This window comes from Nicotiana attenuata, unplaced genomic scaffold (assembly GCF_001879085.1).
Source record: "Nicotiana attenuata strain UT unplaced genomic scaffold, NIATTr2, whole genome shotgun sequence".
Classification (NCBI taxonomy): domain Eukaryota; kingdom Viridiplantae; phylum Streptophyta; class Magnoliopsida; order Solanales; family Solanaceae; genus Nicotiana; species Nicotiana attenuata.
The window spans coordinates 23,057-40,075 of NW_017674353.1; the positions used below are offsets into that span (position 1 = coordinate 23,057).

The 17,019-nt window shown below is 36.6% G+C and overlaps 2 protein-coding genes across 2 annotated transcripts; both read left to right on the plus strand.

Annotated features, from left to right (window-relative positions):
* Positions 1-5,524: 5,524 nt before the first annotated feature.
* On the plus strand, positions 5,525-9,278 carry LOC109218491. The gene is made up of 5 exons (XM_019382855.1): positions 5,525-5,682; positions 5,826-5,896; positions 7,444-7,643; positions 8,525-8,651; positions 8,793-9,278. The coding sequence occupies exons 1-5, from the start codon at positions 5,544-5,546 to the stop codon at positions 8,928-8,930; spliced, it is 675 nt and encodes a 224-aa protein (XP_019238400.1). The 5' UTR covers positions 5,525-5,543; the 3' UTR covers positions 8,931-9,278.
* A 1,319-nt stretch (positions 9,279-10,597) lies between these two features.
* Positions 10,598-15,450, plus strand: LOC109218490 (phosphomannomutase). Its single transcript, XM_019382854.1, has 12 exons — positions 10,598-10,708; positions 10,985-11,102; positions 11,483-11,527; positions 11,625-11,691; positions 13,061-13,137; positions 13,567-13,602; positions 14,360-14,415; positions 14,500-14,599; positions 14,699-14,794; positions 14,888-14,977; positions 15,060-15,111; positions 15,220-15,450. Exons 2-12 carry the CDS (start codon positions 11,034-11,036, stop codon positions 15,288-15,290), a joined length of 759 nt encoding a protein of 252 aa, XP_019238399.1. The 5' UTR covers positions 10,598-10,708; positions 10,985-11,033; the 3' UTR covers positions 15,291-15,450.
* The last annotated feature ends 1,569 nt before the right edge of the window (positions 15,451-17,019 follow it).

Below are 17,019 nucleotides of genomic sequence, written 5' to 3' on the forward strand. Positions count from 1 at the left end.
ACAAAATGGCAATCTACCTCGATGTGCTTGGTTCGCTCATGAAACACCGGATTTCTAGCAATGTGAATTGCAGTCTGGTTGTCACAGAAAAACAGAAACAGGATAAGAAACAGGAATAGAAAGGTCAGGAAGCAGCCTTGTGAGCCAAGTAAGTTCAGCCACCACTTTGCTGAGTGCCCTGTATTCAGCCTCAGCTGAGGAGAGGGAAACAACATGTTGTTTCTTAGATTTTCATGCTACCAAGCAATCACCCAGAAAAACGCGAAACCGAAAGACAGACTTGCGAGTATCAGGGCAAGCTGCCCAATCACTATCAGAATAAGTTGTGAGAGTACAATCAGGAGAGTTAGAATAGAATAGCCTAACATCAATGGTACCCTTCAAGTACCTCAACATGTGACAAGCAGCAGTCATATGAGGCAATCTGGGAGCTTATAAAAACTAACTTAAATGCTGTACACCAAAACATAAATCAGGCCTAGTATGACTCAAGAAAAGAAGCTTGCCAATTAGACTCATGTACCTTTCAGGATGGGCAAACAACTCACCAGAATCAGCCTTCAACTTGGAATTCAAATCCAAAGGAGAAACAACAGAAGATACCTCCAAACAGTTATACTTTTTAAGTAAATCCAAAACAAATTTTCTGTGATTTAAGAATACACCATAAGGTGAAGCACTAACCTCAATCCCCAAGAAATAGTGTAAGAGACCCACATCTTTTATTTTAAACTCATTATCCAAAAACGTCTTAAGAGCAGAAATTTCAACAAGATTGTTCCCTATCAAGATTATATCATCTACATATACAGCAAGAATGATAATATCACCAGAAGACCCTTTGACAAATAGAGAGTAATCATTTAAGGAATGAGTGTACCCTTGTTGAACATAAAGCTTGGGACAACTTTGCATCTGGAATCTTGCCTAAGCCATAGAGGGATTTCTTTAGCTTGCAAACTAAGGGGGCAGATGAGGATGAAGAGGAAATGGAAAGACCTTGAGGAAGCTTCATGTAAATCTTCTCATGTAGATCACCATGAAGGAAAGCATTACTCACATCAAGCTGAAACAGAGACCAACCATGCTTGACAGCAACAACTATAAGACATTTAACAGTGGACAATTTACAACATGTGAAAAAGTTTCAGTAAAATCCACTCCTTCCACCTGTGTATCACCCCTAATCACAAGCCTTGCTTTATATCTCTCTACACTACCATCAGCTCTATAATTGATTTTATATACCCATTTACACCCAATAGGTTTCTTCCCAGCAGGTAGTTCAACAATATCCCAAGTATTATTGGCATCTAGTGCCTCAAACTCCATTCTCATTGCATCCCGCCATGCTGGAATAGGTGTTGCCTGAGTATAGGTGTAAGGTTCAGATTCTGTAGGCTGAGTAGAAGAACAAGAAAATGAGGTAGGGAGCTGACACTTATAGTCTTGTAGATAGGATGGAAGATGGTGTGGTCTGTCAGATCTCCTTAAATGAGGAGCAGGAGGTTCAAGAACAGGAGGAATTGTGTCAAGATTGAAAATAGGTGAAGCAGGATTGGGAGAAGGAGGAGAAGTATGAGTTGACAAAGAAGTAGAAGGTGCAGTTGGAGAAATAGAGTTAGGATTAATATCATTATCAGAAGATAATGCAGGAGGATAGGATAAGAAGGGACTGGTAGGAGGAACTTCATCAGTATGTATAACAGGAGTAGGTACAAGAACAATAGTGTCATTAAAAGGGTCCAAAGCAGTACTGGGAGGAAGAATAGGAAGCTGTATGGCAGGAGGTGAAGAAGTGGAAGATGTATCAAAGGGAAACACAAGCTCATGAAAGACAACATCTCAAGAAATGAAAAATTTGTGAGTATCTAAACAATATAGCTTGTATCCTTTTTTGGCAAAAGGATATCCTAGAAATATACATTTCATGGCCCTTGGTTGGAGTTTATCCCTTTGTGGAATTGGGACAGTTGCATAGCACAAACAACCAAAATATCTTAGATGAGAATAAGATGGGACTTTTCCATGTAATATTTCAAAAGGTGATTTGTTGTTGAGTAATTTAGAAGGAAGCCTGTTGATGATGTAAGTGGCTGTTAATAGGCAATCACCCCAGAATTTGAGTGGTAGCTTAGACTGGAAGAGAAGAGCTCTAGATGATTCAAGTAATGTCCTATGTTTTCTTTCCACCACACCATTTTGTTGTGGTGTGTGAGGGCAACTAGTTTGATGAATGATGCCATTATCAGAGAAGAATGAAATGGCTATGTGACTGGACCCAAGTTCTAATGCATTTTCACTTCTAATAGATTGAACACTCATATTGAATTGAGTATTGGCCATGAGAACAAAAGCTTTTAGAAGAGAAAATACATTGCTTTTAGACCCCATTAGGTGAGTCCAAGTAGATCTACTAAAATCATCCACAATTGTTAGAAAATATCTACAACCATAGTAAGTACGGAGTGTGATAGGGCCCTTAAGTATCAAAATGAATGAGTTGAAAAGGTTTATTGGTTTGAATACTACTATCAGGGAAGGGCAATCTAGTTTGTCTAGCCATGGGACATACATTACAAGGAAAACATTGTTTAGGAGAAACATAAATAGTTTTCATTCTCACAAAAGGAACATGTGCAAGTCTTTGGTGCCAAACAATATCCATGTCACTTTAAGCAGCTTTATTACAAGTGAAAATGGAAGTATTTACAGATGTTAGATTGTGAACAGAAAGATCAGAAACTAAGCTGCAAGAATTGAAGTTTTTAGTAACAAAATTTTGTGGGAGAGATGTTAAAGGAAACTCTGCCTTGTAGAGTCCATCATCTACTCTACCAAGCTCTAGAGGCTTCTTCAGAAAATGGGCCTGGATAAAACATCCAATATAAGTGAGCATAACTATACAACGCAATTGCTATACTAGTTTATTCGCAGATAGTAAGGTTCAATGCTAGGAAAAATGCTTTTGCTTCGCGGGTCTATCACCCCAATTGGTTTAGTTAGGAAATTATTTATATGAGTATGCCCCTATCCATTAAGTTGTGATGAAAAGAAGGGACATAAAGGACATTATGCAAAGTGATAGATTCATTTAAAGAGTAAGAACTTGTACTTGTGACCTTCACTTTATATCCATTTGGAAGGGATACAAGATAATGAATAGTTAAAGGAGTTATATTGAAAATAACATCTTTATTTGAGGTCATGTGATCAGTGGCACCAGAATCAATTATCCAAATTAATTTTGTAGAATTGGTAGTTTGTGTCAGCATACAAGAACTAGAACCAGACACTACAGAATCAGACAATAATATACCAGCAAAATTGGCAGATGCCATGATATGAGGTGAAGTGACTTAATCAGATAGTTGAGATTATTGAAGCAAATTTATTAATTGAGTGTACTGCTGTTGTGTTAGACCAGGTATTGCAGACAAATTACCCTCAGAAGATACCATAACACCACTGTTGACATTAGGAGTGACACCAGATGAGTTTGGGTTGGAATCATTGGGGAATTCACTTTCTGTAGTCACATTGGTTGCAATTCTCTTGCCTTTGGTAAACTTGAAGTTAGGAGGAAACCCATGAAGCTTGTAACACTTATCAACTAAGTGTCCAGGCTTCTTGCAGTATTTGCAAAAGAGATTACTCAGGTTTCCTTTACTCTGGTGAAAATTAACCTTTTGAGTATATTGTCTTTGAGGCTGAATAAAAGGTGCTTTGTTGGTGAAGCCAGACACATTAAAGGATGTAGATTCAGAACTGATATTTGAACCAGGATTTACTTGTCTTTATTTTTCATCTTGTAACAGGATGTCATAGGTGTTATCAAGTGATGGCAGTGGTTGCATCATCAAAATGTTACTCCTAACACCAACATATATCCCATTCAAACCCATTAGAAATTGGTGGACACTATCCTCTTCTTCCTCTTTCAGAAGTTTTGCTCTAATAGGACATGGACAAGCATTTATTTTATTACTACACATTACCCTTAGTTCATCCCATAATTTTTAAGTTTGTTGAAATAGGAAGCTATGTCAAGAGCTCCTTGCATAGTGGAAGCAAGTTCTTTCTTTATCTCAAAAACCTTCGTCCCATTAACTGCCCCATATCTTTTATTTAATTGTTCCCATATGCTTTCAGCAGTTTCCGAATATTGAACACTCTCAGCAATTTCTGGAGAAAGTGAACTGGTCAACCAAGAGATGACCATGGGGCAAGTACCATCTACGAAAAAAGAAAAAACCAATTTAATTTTTAGCAGACAAAGACACAATTATACTTCTTTTCCACCCACCAAACCCAGTACCAGATAAAGGTGTGTGGACTAAGGAAATCCCAGGAATATCAGAGGGATGGAGGACATTGGACTTGAGGAATCAATAGCATTAGCATTACTGGTTCCGTCAATACTACCCATTGTTCACAATCAGAATACACCAAAACACAAAATATCGCAAACAGATATCACAACAACAACCCTCAGAGTTTGAGGAATAACCAGCAGTTCTACTGTAAAACACAAAATTTTGAGAAGGAACGATATTACCAAGCTCTTTTGCAACCGAAAAGAGTACGACCTTGATAATCACCAGAATCTCCAGAAAAAACCAGGATTTGAAGGCACAAATGAAGTCTGGAATTGAAAACCCTAACTTCGACGATGGAGCTTGAATGAATCAGAAGAATACTTGAACCCTAGCTTCGATAACTACAGTTGCCAACTTGAAACCAAGAGAAAACCTTAAATCGACTGAAATTGCAGAAAATTCGAAGAAAAACGAAGAAGGTATTTTTGCGAGAAAAGACGACTTTGAAATTTTCTCGAAATTGAACGAGGGTACCATCGCTCGATTCAGCTTGACGAGATCAATCGGGATCCATGCTCTGATACCATATGAACATCCCGAATCGAGTTAAAATTTAGGAACAAGTAGATTAGGGTTCTGTGAAATATTCGAGAAGAAGAAGAAGAGAGACAATGTTTTATGGCCGAAAAGCTAATTAGGTATTGAGCCCTTTTCTATTTATATGTGATCCGTTTACATACAAGTCCCATTTACAAAAGGAGCCAAAACTAATCAAATTACAACTTTGGCTATGTACAAAATAAAATAATGGCCAGTGACCGGCCCAGATACTAAGTGTTCCTTATTGGGTCTGAGGCCAAATAGTTAGATAGCCCAACAATCAAGTTAGTATATCTCACGATCTGAGTAGTTCGACTAGACAAACTAGTTTGGTTACATAATTGAGGTGTAGGTTCGATTTTTCTTAAACACCATTAGGGATCCTTTAATGATATTGTTAATTATGAGGGATCCTTTAATGATATTGTTAATTATGTGGGTTTAAAAATGATGAGAACTCTCCATCTATAGGGCTTATTTGAGATTTTAAAAAGTTGTAAGGTTCTATTTTAACATTTTAATGAATAAGAGGACCTGTTTGCATTTAATACTGCTCTGCTTCGACGCTGTAAAGAAAAGGATAGTTCTTTAGGGTTTAGCGTATTATTACAGAGAGAAGCAAATATGGGAGGGAAAGGGAAAAAGAGAAGAGAGAAGAATTACAGAGCAGCTCATGGAGGCACCACTAGGCTCCCTCCCCCACCCACCCCCTCCTCCCTTGATGCTCTTCCCTCTAAGCTCCGTCAAATTATGGCCTTTTCAGGTACACAATAAAACAGTACATTCCCTTGTCTCCATGTTCTTGCTCCTGAAGTTTTTCTAATACATGTATTTGGTGGAAATTAATAGTTTTTTTAGTTTTTAATATTTAATTCGAAATGGGTTTTTTCTTATTTATGATTTTAGGTGCTAGGAAAGCTTCACCCAATAATGCAGATAGGAAGAAAGGTGATGGTGGCGGCAGTGCTAATGGGAAGGTAAAATTTGGATCTTTAAGCTCGGACTCCTCGTATTACTTGTCTTCGTGGAGATAAATGTTGTACTGTAGGTTAATTGTACAATTTGGTTTTAATGCCGAGTTTGGAGTTATTCTAGTCTTCTAGTTGTAGGCAGTGTTATCTTCAGAGAATCCATAATTTGCCTTAAAAGGACAATCTTGCAAGCAGAGGCTGACCCAGGATTTGAAGGTCAGGGGTGTACTTTTGGATTCAACCAAAATTTGCTTTGTATGTAGCGTGCCCACTAGTGATATATCACTATTTTCTAAAGACGTATACATGTATACATGGAGTTTTTGCCTAACTTCACGTGTGCCGGTGACCCCTCTCGGTATAGCATAGGTCCGCCTCTGCTTGCAAGTGTAGTTTATTAACATTAATATGCTTGGAAGACTCAGAACTGTTCAGTAATAGGTTTAATAGATTTATGATCAGCTCAAGCATGCAGTCAAGCTTCAAAGCATCATGTTCAATCAAGCCCAAGTTAAGTCAAGGCTCGGTCCCTAGCAATTTTGTTTACTCTCTTGCTCTCCTAGTTATTCTGTCTCCAACACTTGTCTTTGTCTATGAGCTAAAGACTGCGAGATGGATTTTTCAGTTTCCCTTCCGTAGGAAAAATAAAAGAAGGTGCTACATAGCTATTACATGGCTCAGAAGAGCTTAATATGTACCAAAGCATAGCCAAGTAAATTTGCTTATATTTTTTTCTGAACAAAATACAATCTTTATTTATTTCTGAAATAATTAATTGGATGCTATCATACTTTTGTTTAAGATTCCTACTTACTATACATCTTGTTTGGGGGGCCTTGCCTTGTTACATCAAAGAATAATTAACTTTAATCACCCATACATCTGGCTATTTGGTGGACTGTCTGGCTCGAAAGAAACAACAGAATTTTTGAAGGCAAAAAGAGAAACATACACAGCCTTAAACAGAGATGTATTTTTCTCTTAGCTTTTTGGTGCAATCTAGTTAGACATGATTTAGATGGAATGCTAGACACAATAGAGGGATTGCGCAACCTGTAATTATACGTGTTGCACTGGCTTAGAGCAGAAATTTATAAAATTTCTAGTTATTTATCAAAAACAAAAAAAAAAAAAACATCATCAAAACAAATTCGATTTCAACTTATCAAAAAAATAAAAAATAAAAGGTATACTTGATATGTCAAGTATTTGCTATTAGTCTCCATTTTGGCCAAAACAAAAGCCAATACATCTGTATCCTAATTTCTAAGTTTGTCGCACCTTTCCATTGTGATTGATCTTTTCAGTGTCTCTTGTTCCATTTATGGTCTTTTGTCATTATCGATTTGTATACGCGCTCTTTCTTGTCCCGAGTAACTCATATTGTTGTGAATCATTAGTAAAAGAAATTCCTGAATTCTCTCTCCTTTCCTCCTGTTTTTTCTTCTAAGACCATTACTGTTTTTTTCTGGCATTTTCCCCCCTCTATGCGAATTTGTTATATGTGTTACATTAGGTGTTGAAAATTCGGACTTTTATGTGTCCCTGAACAGAGACTACATTCAGAAGATCGAATTCAAGCTAAAAATGCGGGTACCAAAAGGAAAGATGATGAAAGCAATTTGAGTGGTGTCGGAGATAACGCACATCAGAAGCGAAATAAAAAGAGAAAAAGGAAGGAAGTGAAGGACCTTCGGTTTGAAACGGCTGAACCGGGTGTTACTAGTTCAAAGAGAAAGGAGCGAAAGAAACAGTAAGAACTAATGCCTCAGTGGAAGATCTCTCTTTTAGTTTCCTGCCTTAAAGATAGTGACATTTACTTGAGATAAACTTTTCTATTACAACACAGGTGAGCTGAAGTAGAGGCAGAGCCATTCTTTTTCTATTGTTAGTAGAGGCAGAGTCTTGTTCGTTTATGTCATCTTAAATATATATGCTACGTGTCTTGTTAGCAGAACAACTAAACCAGCTCTATTTCATGAGGGGAGAGGGGTATCCATTTTAACGTGGGGTATCGAGGGAGTCAAATCCGTAACTTCATGGTTATGCAGCAAGGTGGTTAATCATGCAAAGGCTGCGTGCTATTCTATGAGAAGTTTGACTCTAAATCAGATTCAGGATTTTATTAATTAAATTTAGCGACTAATCTTTTAGCAGCGTTACCTGTTTTCTCTAGTTTAATATATTACTTGCTTGTTTCTCCTTTGTTTTCGATGGTTACTAAGATGCAGCTGAGTCCCATCCCACCCCACCCCCACCCCACCCCACCACCACCACCACCACCCAAATAACTTACTACTCCTTAAGGCATACAATTTCCCCCCAAATAACTTGCTACTCCTTAAGACATAACAATTAGTTGAGCATTGTTTTACTGTTTGTTTATGCTGGCAGAGTGTATTCTTTTGAATTTCACATTTTATTAGCAATTTGAAATTTGGGCCGATGAAGCAACTTTTGTTTGTAAGCAAAGGAAAAACCCAGATTAGCCTTTTTTCCTGAAGCAAATGTAATAAGGATTTCGCATATACAAACATTTTCTGATGCCATATTTTCATTTTTCTTTTCTTTTTATTTTGGGGGTGGGGGTAGGGTTTGGTTGTTACTGAATGGTTTATATTTGGATCTATGCAGGCGTTTAGAAGCAAGAAAGAAGAAACATAAGAATGCCAATATGGATGAAAATGTGGATTTCCCTGGCCGTGAAGAAATAAAATTTGGTGAAGTTGTTCAAGCTCCACCTAAGTTGGTTGTTCCAAAGGTACAGTTGGATGGTTTTATGTTGTATTATATACACTCGCATTGACATCTGAAGTCCTAAACTTTGCCTATGCTTATGGCATTGACCTTGGTATATACTGCAATTCATATGATAAAATGTACTTGTTTTCTCCTTATGAAGGCATTCAAGAATGTACAAGATGCTTCAAAAGAAAGACTTCGATTGCAAGCAGTTGAGGCCTACAGGCAGCGGAAAGGATGGTCATCAAGACCGGGGATTCAGCTTCCTCAACCAATCACAGAGTCTCCACTGGTATAGTTATCCCAGAAACATGGTTTCATTTTTCTCTGGACATCAAATGTGAGCTAGCTGGTAGTATACTTGATGCCATATAAAAGCTCTACATTGTGCACCATATAATATCCAAAGAGTCAAAAAGAAGGAAATACTTGTCAGAGGAAAAATTAAAAGGAAAAAAATTGGAAAGGTAGTGGAGGTTCGGTTTGAATCATATAGTAGAGGAAACTTTCTTGTAGTTTAGTAGCGTTTATGTCATTGAATGAATGTAAAGGGATGTACTGTAGATGCTAATTTACTTTATTCAGTTTAGCATCTGCATGCGTTTATGTTAACCCTCTTTTAAGCTGGCGCATATTTAGTTTGATCTTTTCTTTTGTAATCTTATATGGGTTCCTTTACTGGATCCAAGCATATTTGGTGGTTGTCGCGGACATCTTCGTTTCAAGGAATTTTGCTTAATGGTGAACAAAAAAGAAAAATGAACTTAAGCACAGAGGAGTACGGAGATAGGTGAAACCAGAGAGGAAAATGTTGAGTTTCTTGAGTTTTACATTTTGTCAAATATGTTGTTTCAGTTTGCTCGCAATGCATAGGCTATAGGGGTCTTATTTGAGCTGAGAGTCTACTAACAGAAGACAAAGTGGATGAGGTTTTGAATGAATGTCGAAGATTTAAAATTCATGAGAGGTTGGCCCTCATATGCAGCTGCTTATGCACTATATACTGGCCAAGAAGTAGCGAAGTTTCCTCATCAATCATGAACTGTGTTTGCCCTTGCTATGTCAAAACTGATATAAATTGCAAGCATCTTGAGAAAAATATGCGCATATAACTTGAGGTGGACGAAAAGAGAAAGGCAAATCATAATCGACCTTACACTTGGAATTTTCCAATGTACCTTCTTCGATGTTTCCTTCCTTATCATACTAATGGTCCCAATGATCCGTATAGTTATATACTGACTAAGCATATTATTAAGAAAGTTGAGCAAATTTTGAGCTCAAAGAAATATTTTCTTAAAAGAATCAACTAATTTATGTTTAGAGTCCTACATAATGTAGTGTACTTTTATCGGTCCATAAAATAAAAGAATTTCCAATGAATTCTCTTTCATATCTTGATTTTGCTCTCAACTCTTATGTCGCTTCTAGATGTTATTGATGTCATGTATAATTGACAAGCAAAGTGAGTAATTTAATACACCAATACAAGAAATAAATTTGGAGTCAACACAAAGCTTATTCAAATACTCTTAAATAAAATGTCATTCCTAAAACATTGCTTTCGAACAAACGTGTCATAAGGAAGCAAAATGAAAGTTTATAATTGACAAGCAAAATGAAAGTTTATAATTTAGTACACCAATAAAAGCTTATTAAAACACACTTAAATAAAATGTCATTCCTAAAACATTACTTTCGAACACTCTCCAACAAACGTGAAGCAAAATGAAACCACATACGTACTATTCTTTTATCTCAAATTTCTGGTCCAACAATTTACAAACCTCCTCCAATTAGATCTTCTAAATACGTGTATCTGAACAACTGCCGGTGTAAGATGATGATTTGTCATCGTGTTATTGGCTACTTGTTGAAGAAAGTACGTAACAGATAGGACTTTTTTCAGTTGGACTGTTCAGATCTTGGCAGCTTATGTCTTTTGAGTGAAAATAGCCCCCCCCCCCTCCCTTCCCGTGTCAGATCTCCACTCAAAATGCTATAAATTCCAAAACCCCCTATCATCAAAGTTGTGAATGCAGTTCAGATCTGTCCGAGAAGGAACGTTTTGGTGAGGTAAGCCAATGCTCTTTCTCATACATTGAACCTCAAAAATCTTAACTGTAACATCCTCATTTTGCAATGCCATGTGTATATTGATGGCCTCTCTTGCACGTCTCTTCTTCTTTTTCTTCCGTCGGACGTCGGTGCAAAATTTGCACTTTCTGTAACACGAAAAGTATCTATATGTCTACCTTTTCTATAACATAATCTTGTGCATATCCACAGACACCTTTCGTTTTTTTGAATAATTGCAGTGGCAAACTTGACATTTTTGATGTTTGAATGCAGTGAGAGAGAGAGAGAGAGAGAGAGTTGCTGAGAATTTTTTAGATTAAAAATGGCTGCAAGGAAGCCTGGTTTAATTGCTCTGTTTGATGTCGATGGAACTCTTACAGCACCTCGCAAGGTATGATCTCTTTTAAAGTAGATTTACTTACTGATCTTTATCCAACTCAGCAATGCTACTGAATTTCTTGCGCATCTGCCTGTATACTTTGATCATTTCTACTAATATAGATCTAACATCTGCCCCTCTTGACTTGAACCTATAACCTATGGTTGGTGGTGGAAGTGCTGCACCACAAGAGCAAAAGCCTCACTCGTGAAACTCTTTTCAACACTTCATTTCTTGCTTGCCTCCTAATTATTTTTTTTAAAATCTTGTCACTTGTTCTCATTCTTCCTCTCTTTTGTTCCACTCTTTTTCATAAATTTACTTGTAATGACTTTTACTCATCTCTCTACTGCTAACTGACTCTTCTTCGGAATTCTTACCTCAAATTTCAGGAAGTTACTCCACAAATGTTGGAATTTATGAAGGAACTTAGAAAGGTAGATGATCTTTTTTCTGTATAATCCTTTCTCCTCCTCTTTTTTCTCTCTTTTATTTCTATTTCCTTCCTATTCTTTAACTGTTTGTCTTCTGCAGGTTGTTACTGTTGGAGTTGTTGGGGGTTCTGACCTGGTCAAGATATCAGAACAGCTTGGCAAGACAGGTCAGCTTAACTAGCTTTTATATATATTAAACATGAAGTTGTTATGATCAAAAGCTTAGAACTTGAAATTTTGTGCCAAGGATAGTAATCGAGGGGCCAAATGAGTTTATTAGAGCTCATGTTTGTAGCTCAGTATCTAAGATTCCTCTTGGTATTAGAGCAAGAGAAGAACTATGGTTTCATTCACCAAAGAGCATTGACCTGAGTCTTAACTTTTGAAAAGGTCTTGTAAGAAAAGTTTTCAGTAAAATTCAGTTTAGTGCTCTTTTTCAAAGTCAAGACCTTTCTATAAGTAGTCTTATGGTTATATCTCCCATGTGTGCTGATGAAATGTATGTTTTGGTTAACTTTAATGCTAAAAAATTCCCTGAGGTCAGGCATGTCCATATGGAGCAGATATGATTATCGCGAGAACTATCAGCAGAAAATGACAGTGTAGTAAGCTGTTAAACCCGTTCAATCTGAAAGAAAGAAGAAAGAAACTTCCCATGACAAGAAAGAACACAAAATAGTTATCACTCTCACTTTTTTACTTTATCTATCATTATCTTGAAGTAATGAATTATAAACATTGATGTCTGGTGAACCAAAGAAAGTCTGTGGTCATCAATATTGTCGATCAATGATCATCAATGTGAAAAAGACAAAAACATAAGAAAGAAGTCTATCAATGATCTCTTTTGGTTCTATTGTGATTCTGTCCATTTTTGTTGTTTGGACATCCAAAAGACAAATGATTAAGCCACTTAAAAGAATGTGCCCCTTCTCTTTCAGGAGTCTCATGAAAGACAACCTGAATGCTTTATTCACATGGGGCACAGTTATTCCAGTCACACAAAACTGAAATATACTTATACTGAAGCCTTGGATGTTGGTCATAACTCATAATAGGGTGTAATAATTTGTCAAGCCCCTTGCCATCGTGCTCTTTCCTGTGCTCCTTGATGATTTGTCTTTTTTTTTTAAACTCCCTCTAGCCCGAAAACGTTATCTGGCGTTGCTTTTTACTCGTCCTGAGTTGCGTAGATAGAAGTCTTTTCTTGTCATTCATGCTGAATATTATACAAATTTAAAGAGTATGAAGCCCCCTTTTAACCTCGGAGAAATATCAAACGTAGCAAGGCATAACATTAACCTCGACTTTTGGACAACTTCTCTGTAAAATACTACTTATCTCAATTTTTCTGTTATGCTACTTGTGCAAGCAATCTTGGAAAAATGAAACGTAGAAGGAGGGAGTATATTTTTCCTTTAAAGTTATCTGTAATTTTGAGTTACCTGTAATAGAGCTTGTCTGACTAATGTTTCTGGAGGTTAGGAACCACTCAATGTGTGGCTATTAAGCAATCTTCTAATATTTGTGATGCAGTTACGAAGGATTATGATTATTGTTTCTCTGAAAATGGCCTTGTAGCACATAAGGATGGCAAGCTTATTGGTACGCAGGTACTGGCAGAGATTTGACAACTTATTTATGTAAATATACTTGTGAGTGCAAGTTTGTTTTGTCACGAAACGACATATTTGGGCATTGTCTTTATCCTCAAACTTAAACTAACATCTTTGTTGTCAAAACATAAGCACCTTGTACCAAGTCAGAACTTCTTAAGATACGCAATAAATGCACATTTGCTATTGTCTAAACATGCTATAGTTGGGTCTGGAGCTTGTAGTTCAAATTTAGGTATGATTTACATGGAAATGGAACTTCTCTTACTCACAACCATTTGACTAGACAATAGTCTTATGATATATGGAACAACTTGGAGAGTTTTTCTTTATTTTCAACTTCAAAGTGAATCTCTTCTTTCATTCTCCTTAGTTGCTGATTAGCAGGGTGATTTCTTTTGAAATGACATGATTCTCTGTATGCAGAGCTTGAAATCATTTCTTGGAGACGAGAAGCTCAAGGTTAGTCACTTCACTTTCCCTATTAACGAGGAAATGCTTTATTTTTCTAGAAATCCAAAGAGGGGAACATACCCATCCAAGTGCAGTTCGAGAAAGGCTTAGTGATCCTTTTGAGTGTTGATAAGATAACTTACGAAAAATAATCTCGTTGAATCGATAAATTAATTTGAATGTATACCTCCTATGAATAAGATAAAGCTTCTACGAATCAATATATGATTGTTAATGGAAGTTTGATAACTAAACTATTGTACAGATTCAAGGTTAATAATTGTATTACAGTAATTACTTCAAGACCTATTATACTAGAGTGGCATTTTTTGAATGTGTTTCTCCATATGTGCGTCTGTTTTAACAATTCTTGTGTGAAGTTGGCTTGGTGTTGTTTATCTGAATTTTCTGGTAACAAACCAAATGTTTTCTATGACACGAGGAAATTGTAACCTTAACAAAGAATTTTTTCCATTAAAAGCCAAGAAAAGAATCGGTTCAAATATTTATCGTTTCCCTTCTTCAATAATTGGTAAAAACTTATGATACAACACATCCAAGAAAGGGTAACAGGTGCTTGTAAATTTCAATATTTCGCGGATAGTCTTTTTTCCCATAATTAGAAATGTTCGGTGAAGAGTTATTTGTGTACAATTGCATACAGTTGGGTGAGGATTCATGTTCAAAGGCTCACCCAACTGAATTAGAAATGAGCTTATATGTGGACGGCGAAGACATATCTTGATTGGATGCAAATGATGTGCAGGAATTTATTAACTTTACCCTCCATTACATTGCTGACTTGGATATTCCAATAAAGAGGTGAGCATATGAAAGGTCATCAAAATTGAACAGTTGAATTACGTGCCTCATTTTGGAAAACTTTGTAATCATTCTCCTTTGCAGAGGAACATTCATTGAGTTCAGAAGTGGCATGCTAAATGTCTCACCTATAGGGAGGAACTGTAGTCAGGAAGAAAGGGATGAATTTGAGAAGTATGACAAGGTAGACACAACTGCTCTAATACCACATACATGTGTTGGAGTAACGTACCACTGGCAGATTCTTTCTCTATAAATTAAAGACTTAATGATCTATATTCAGGTACACAAGATACGTCAAACAATGGTATCTGTGCTCAGAGAAAAGTTTGCACACCTTAACCTCACCTTCTCCATTGGAGGCCAAATTAGTTTTGATGTGAGCGACTTTAAGCCTATGCTTGTGCTCATTGATCCTTTAATGTTTAAACTGTATTCTTGACAGATGATTTTGTAATCTTGCTCATGACAGGTTTTTCCTCAAGGATGGGACAAGACTTATTGTTTGAGATACCTTGAAGAATTTAATGAAATTCACTTTTTTGGTGACAAGACATACAAGGTCAGTCTTTAGTTACTGATGTGCTTGAAGCTTTCTCTTCATGGTTGACCTGAAGTAAGAATCCTGCTTTTAATTCTAACAGGGAGGAAATGACCATGAGATATACGAGTCCGAGAGAACTGTGGGTCACACAGGTTCGCCTAAAACCTCATTCTTCTGATGTTTGAATAATTATTCGCCTGCATAATTACCCCAAGAATCATATCACCAGTAATTTGTTTGTTTCTTTCTCTTTTTTCCAGTTACTAGCCCAGAGGACACAGTAAAGCAGTGTTCTGATCTATTCCTCGGCAAGGATAATGGAAGTTCTTGAGCTTGTTGCAGTTTTCAAATACACGATTGTATGCTTGTAACCTATGCACGACAGAAATGAATAATTCCAATAATTCTTGTATTACGTTTACCATAAAAATTATAATATGAATGTAGTACTTTTTGTTTACATTTCAATTCAAAAATTATGTTCGACGACTTTCTTTTGGAGTCAAGATACCACAATATTTTTTTCGTTGAGGAATGTGGTTGATCTCAGCGATCTCCATTGACGGACAAGTAATTCCATCGGTCCTAGGTTTTATCTTCATCCTTGTGGTGCATCCAATTGAAGAACCATTGTTGCTCCCAAACGCACACGCAAGTATAGTGGTCATACAAGTAGAGGAAAAAGAAGCTGTCACAAGCTATTAGTCTATCACAGTGATAATGCACCCATTCCACTATAGGTCCTGGATTCTGATTTAGAACAACCTTTCTGTTCTGAGACCTTCATAGAGAACCATTAGGGGGTTATGCTCTACAGTCTACTCGATTCTAAGAACCGAGGCTAGGCGCCTCCTCTATACTCCCTCCGGTCCAAAATAAGTGATTTTTTGGATGTTTTCACACAAATTAAGAAATTCACCTTTTAGCATTAATTAGCAATGAAATTGACCAAATTAACCTTTACTATCTCACATAAACACTCCTAACACATATTCCAACACCATTTACTTCAAGGACAATGTAGGAAAAAAATAATTAATTCATTCTTGAAATCTGGAAAAATCACTTATTTTGGACCACAAGAAAAATGCCAAAAAATCACTTATTTTGGACCGGAGGGAGTACCTAAGTATTATCTCTATCCACCAACTGTCTGGGCAGAATCTGATATTCTGATTCAAGTGCACCTGTAAGCTGTAACATAATATTCTATGAAGTTTGCATCTTCCTTCACAAATACTTATGTCAAGGTGAAAGACAGGCTTATGTTCCCTTCCTCCACACTTAGTGACAGGGGCGTACGCAAGATTTTTTATAAGTGGTGTCGAAATTTATAAAAAAACGAGAATAAGTAATTTTAATTATCATACTTCTAGACAAGAAATAGCCTTAGTAGAGACTTTCTCAAATATTTTCCAAAAATACATGCTATATGAGATTTGAACCTTTGACCTCTTAGAGCAAAAAGAGTAGAGACAATTTGTGTTGAGTGATGTCATTTTTTTCTACTTGGTCATTTTCACATAATATTAATACATACTCCCTCCGTTCCAATTTATGTGAACCTGTTTGACTGGGCACAAAGTTTAAGAAAAAATGAAGACTTTTGGAATTTGTGGTCCTAAACAAGTCAAAAAGGGGCCCAGAGTATTTGTGTGGTTATAAAAGCTTCTCATTAAGGGTAGAATTATAAATTTAAGCTAAATTGTTACTAAATTTAGAAAGAGGTCATTCTTTTTGGAACGGACCAAAAAGGAAATAGGTTCACATAAACTGAACAGAGGGAGTATTTAGTAAAAAAATTCGACGAAGCGGTATGGTGTGACACCACTTTATTGAACTTGCATCCGCCCCTGCTTAGTGAGATCTGTATGTTCCGATTAACCATGTCAGCCATTCCTGTTTTACAAGCAGTTGGCTGTCCCCACCCGAGAACGTATAGCAATGAGTGACAAGCAGTTGGTTGTCTCCACACTTAGTGATGTGTTGTTTTTGAGAGAATACTATAAATATACAAAACTCAGGTATAGAATGCAGTTTAAGGATAAAGCATGATGGAA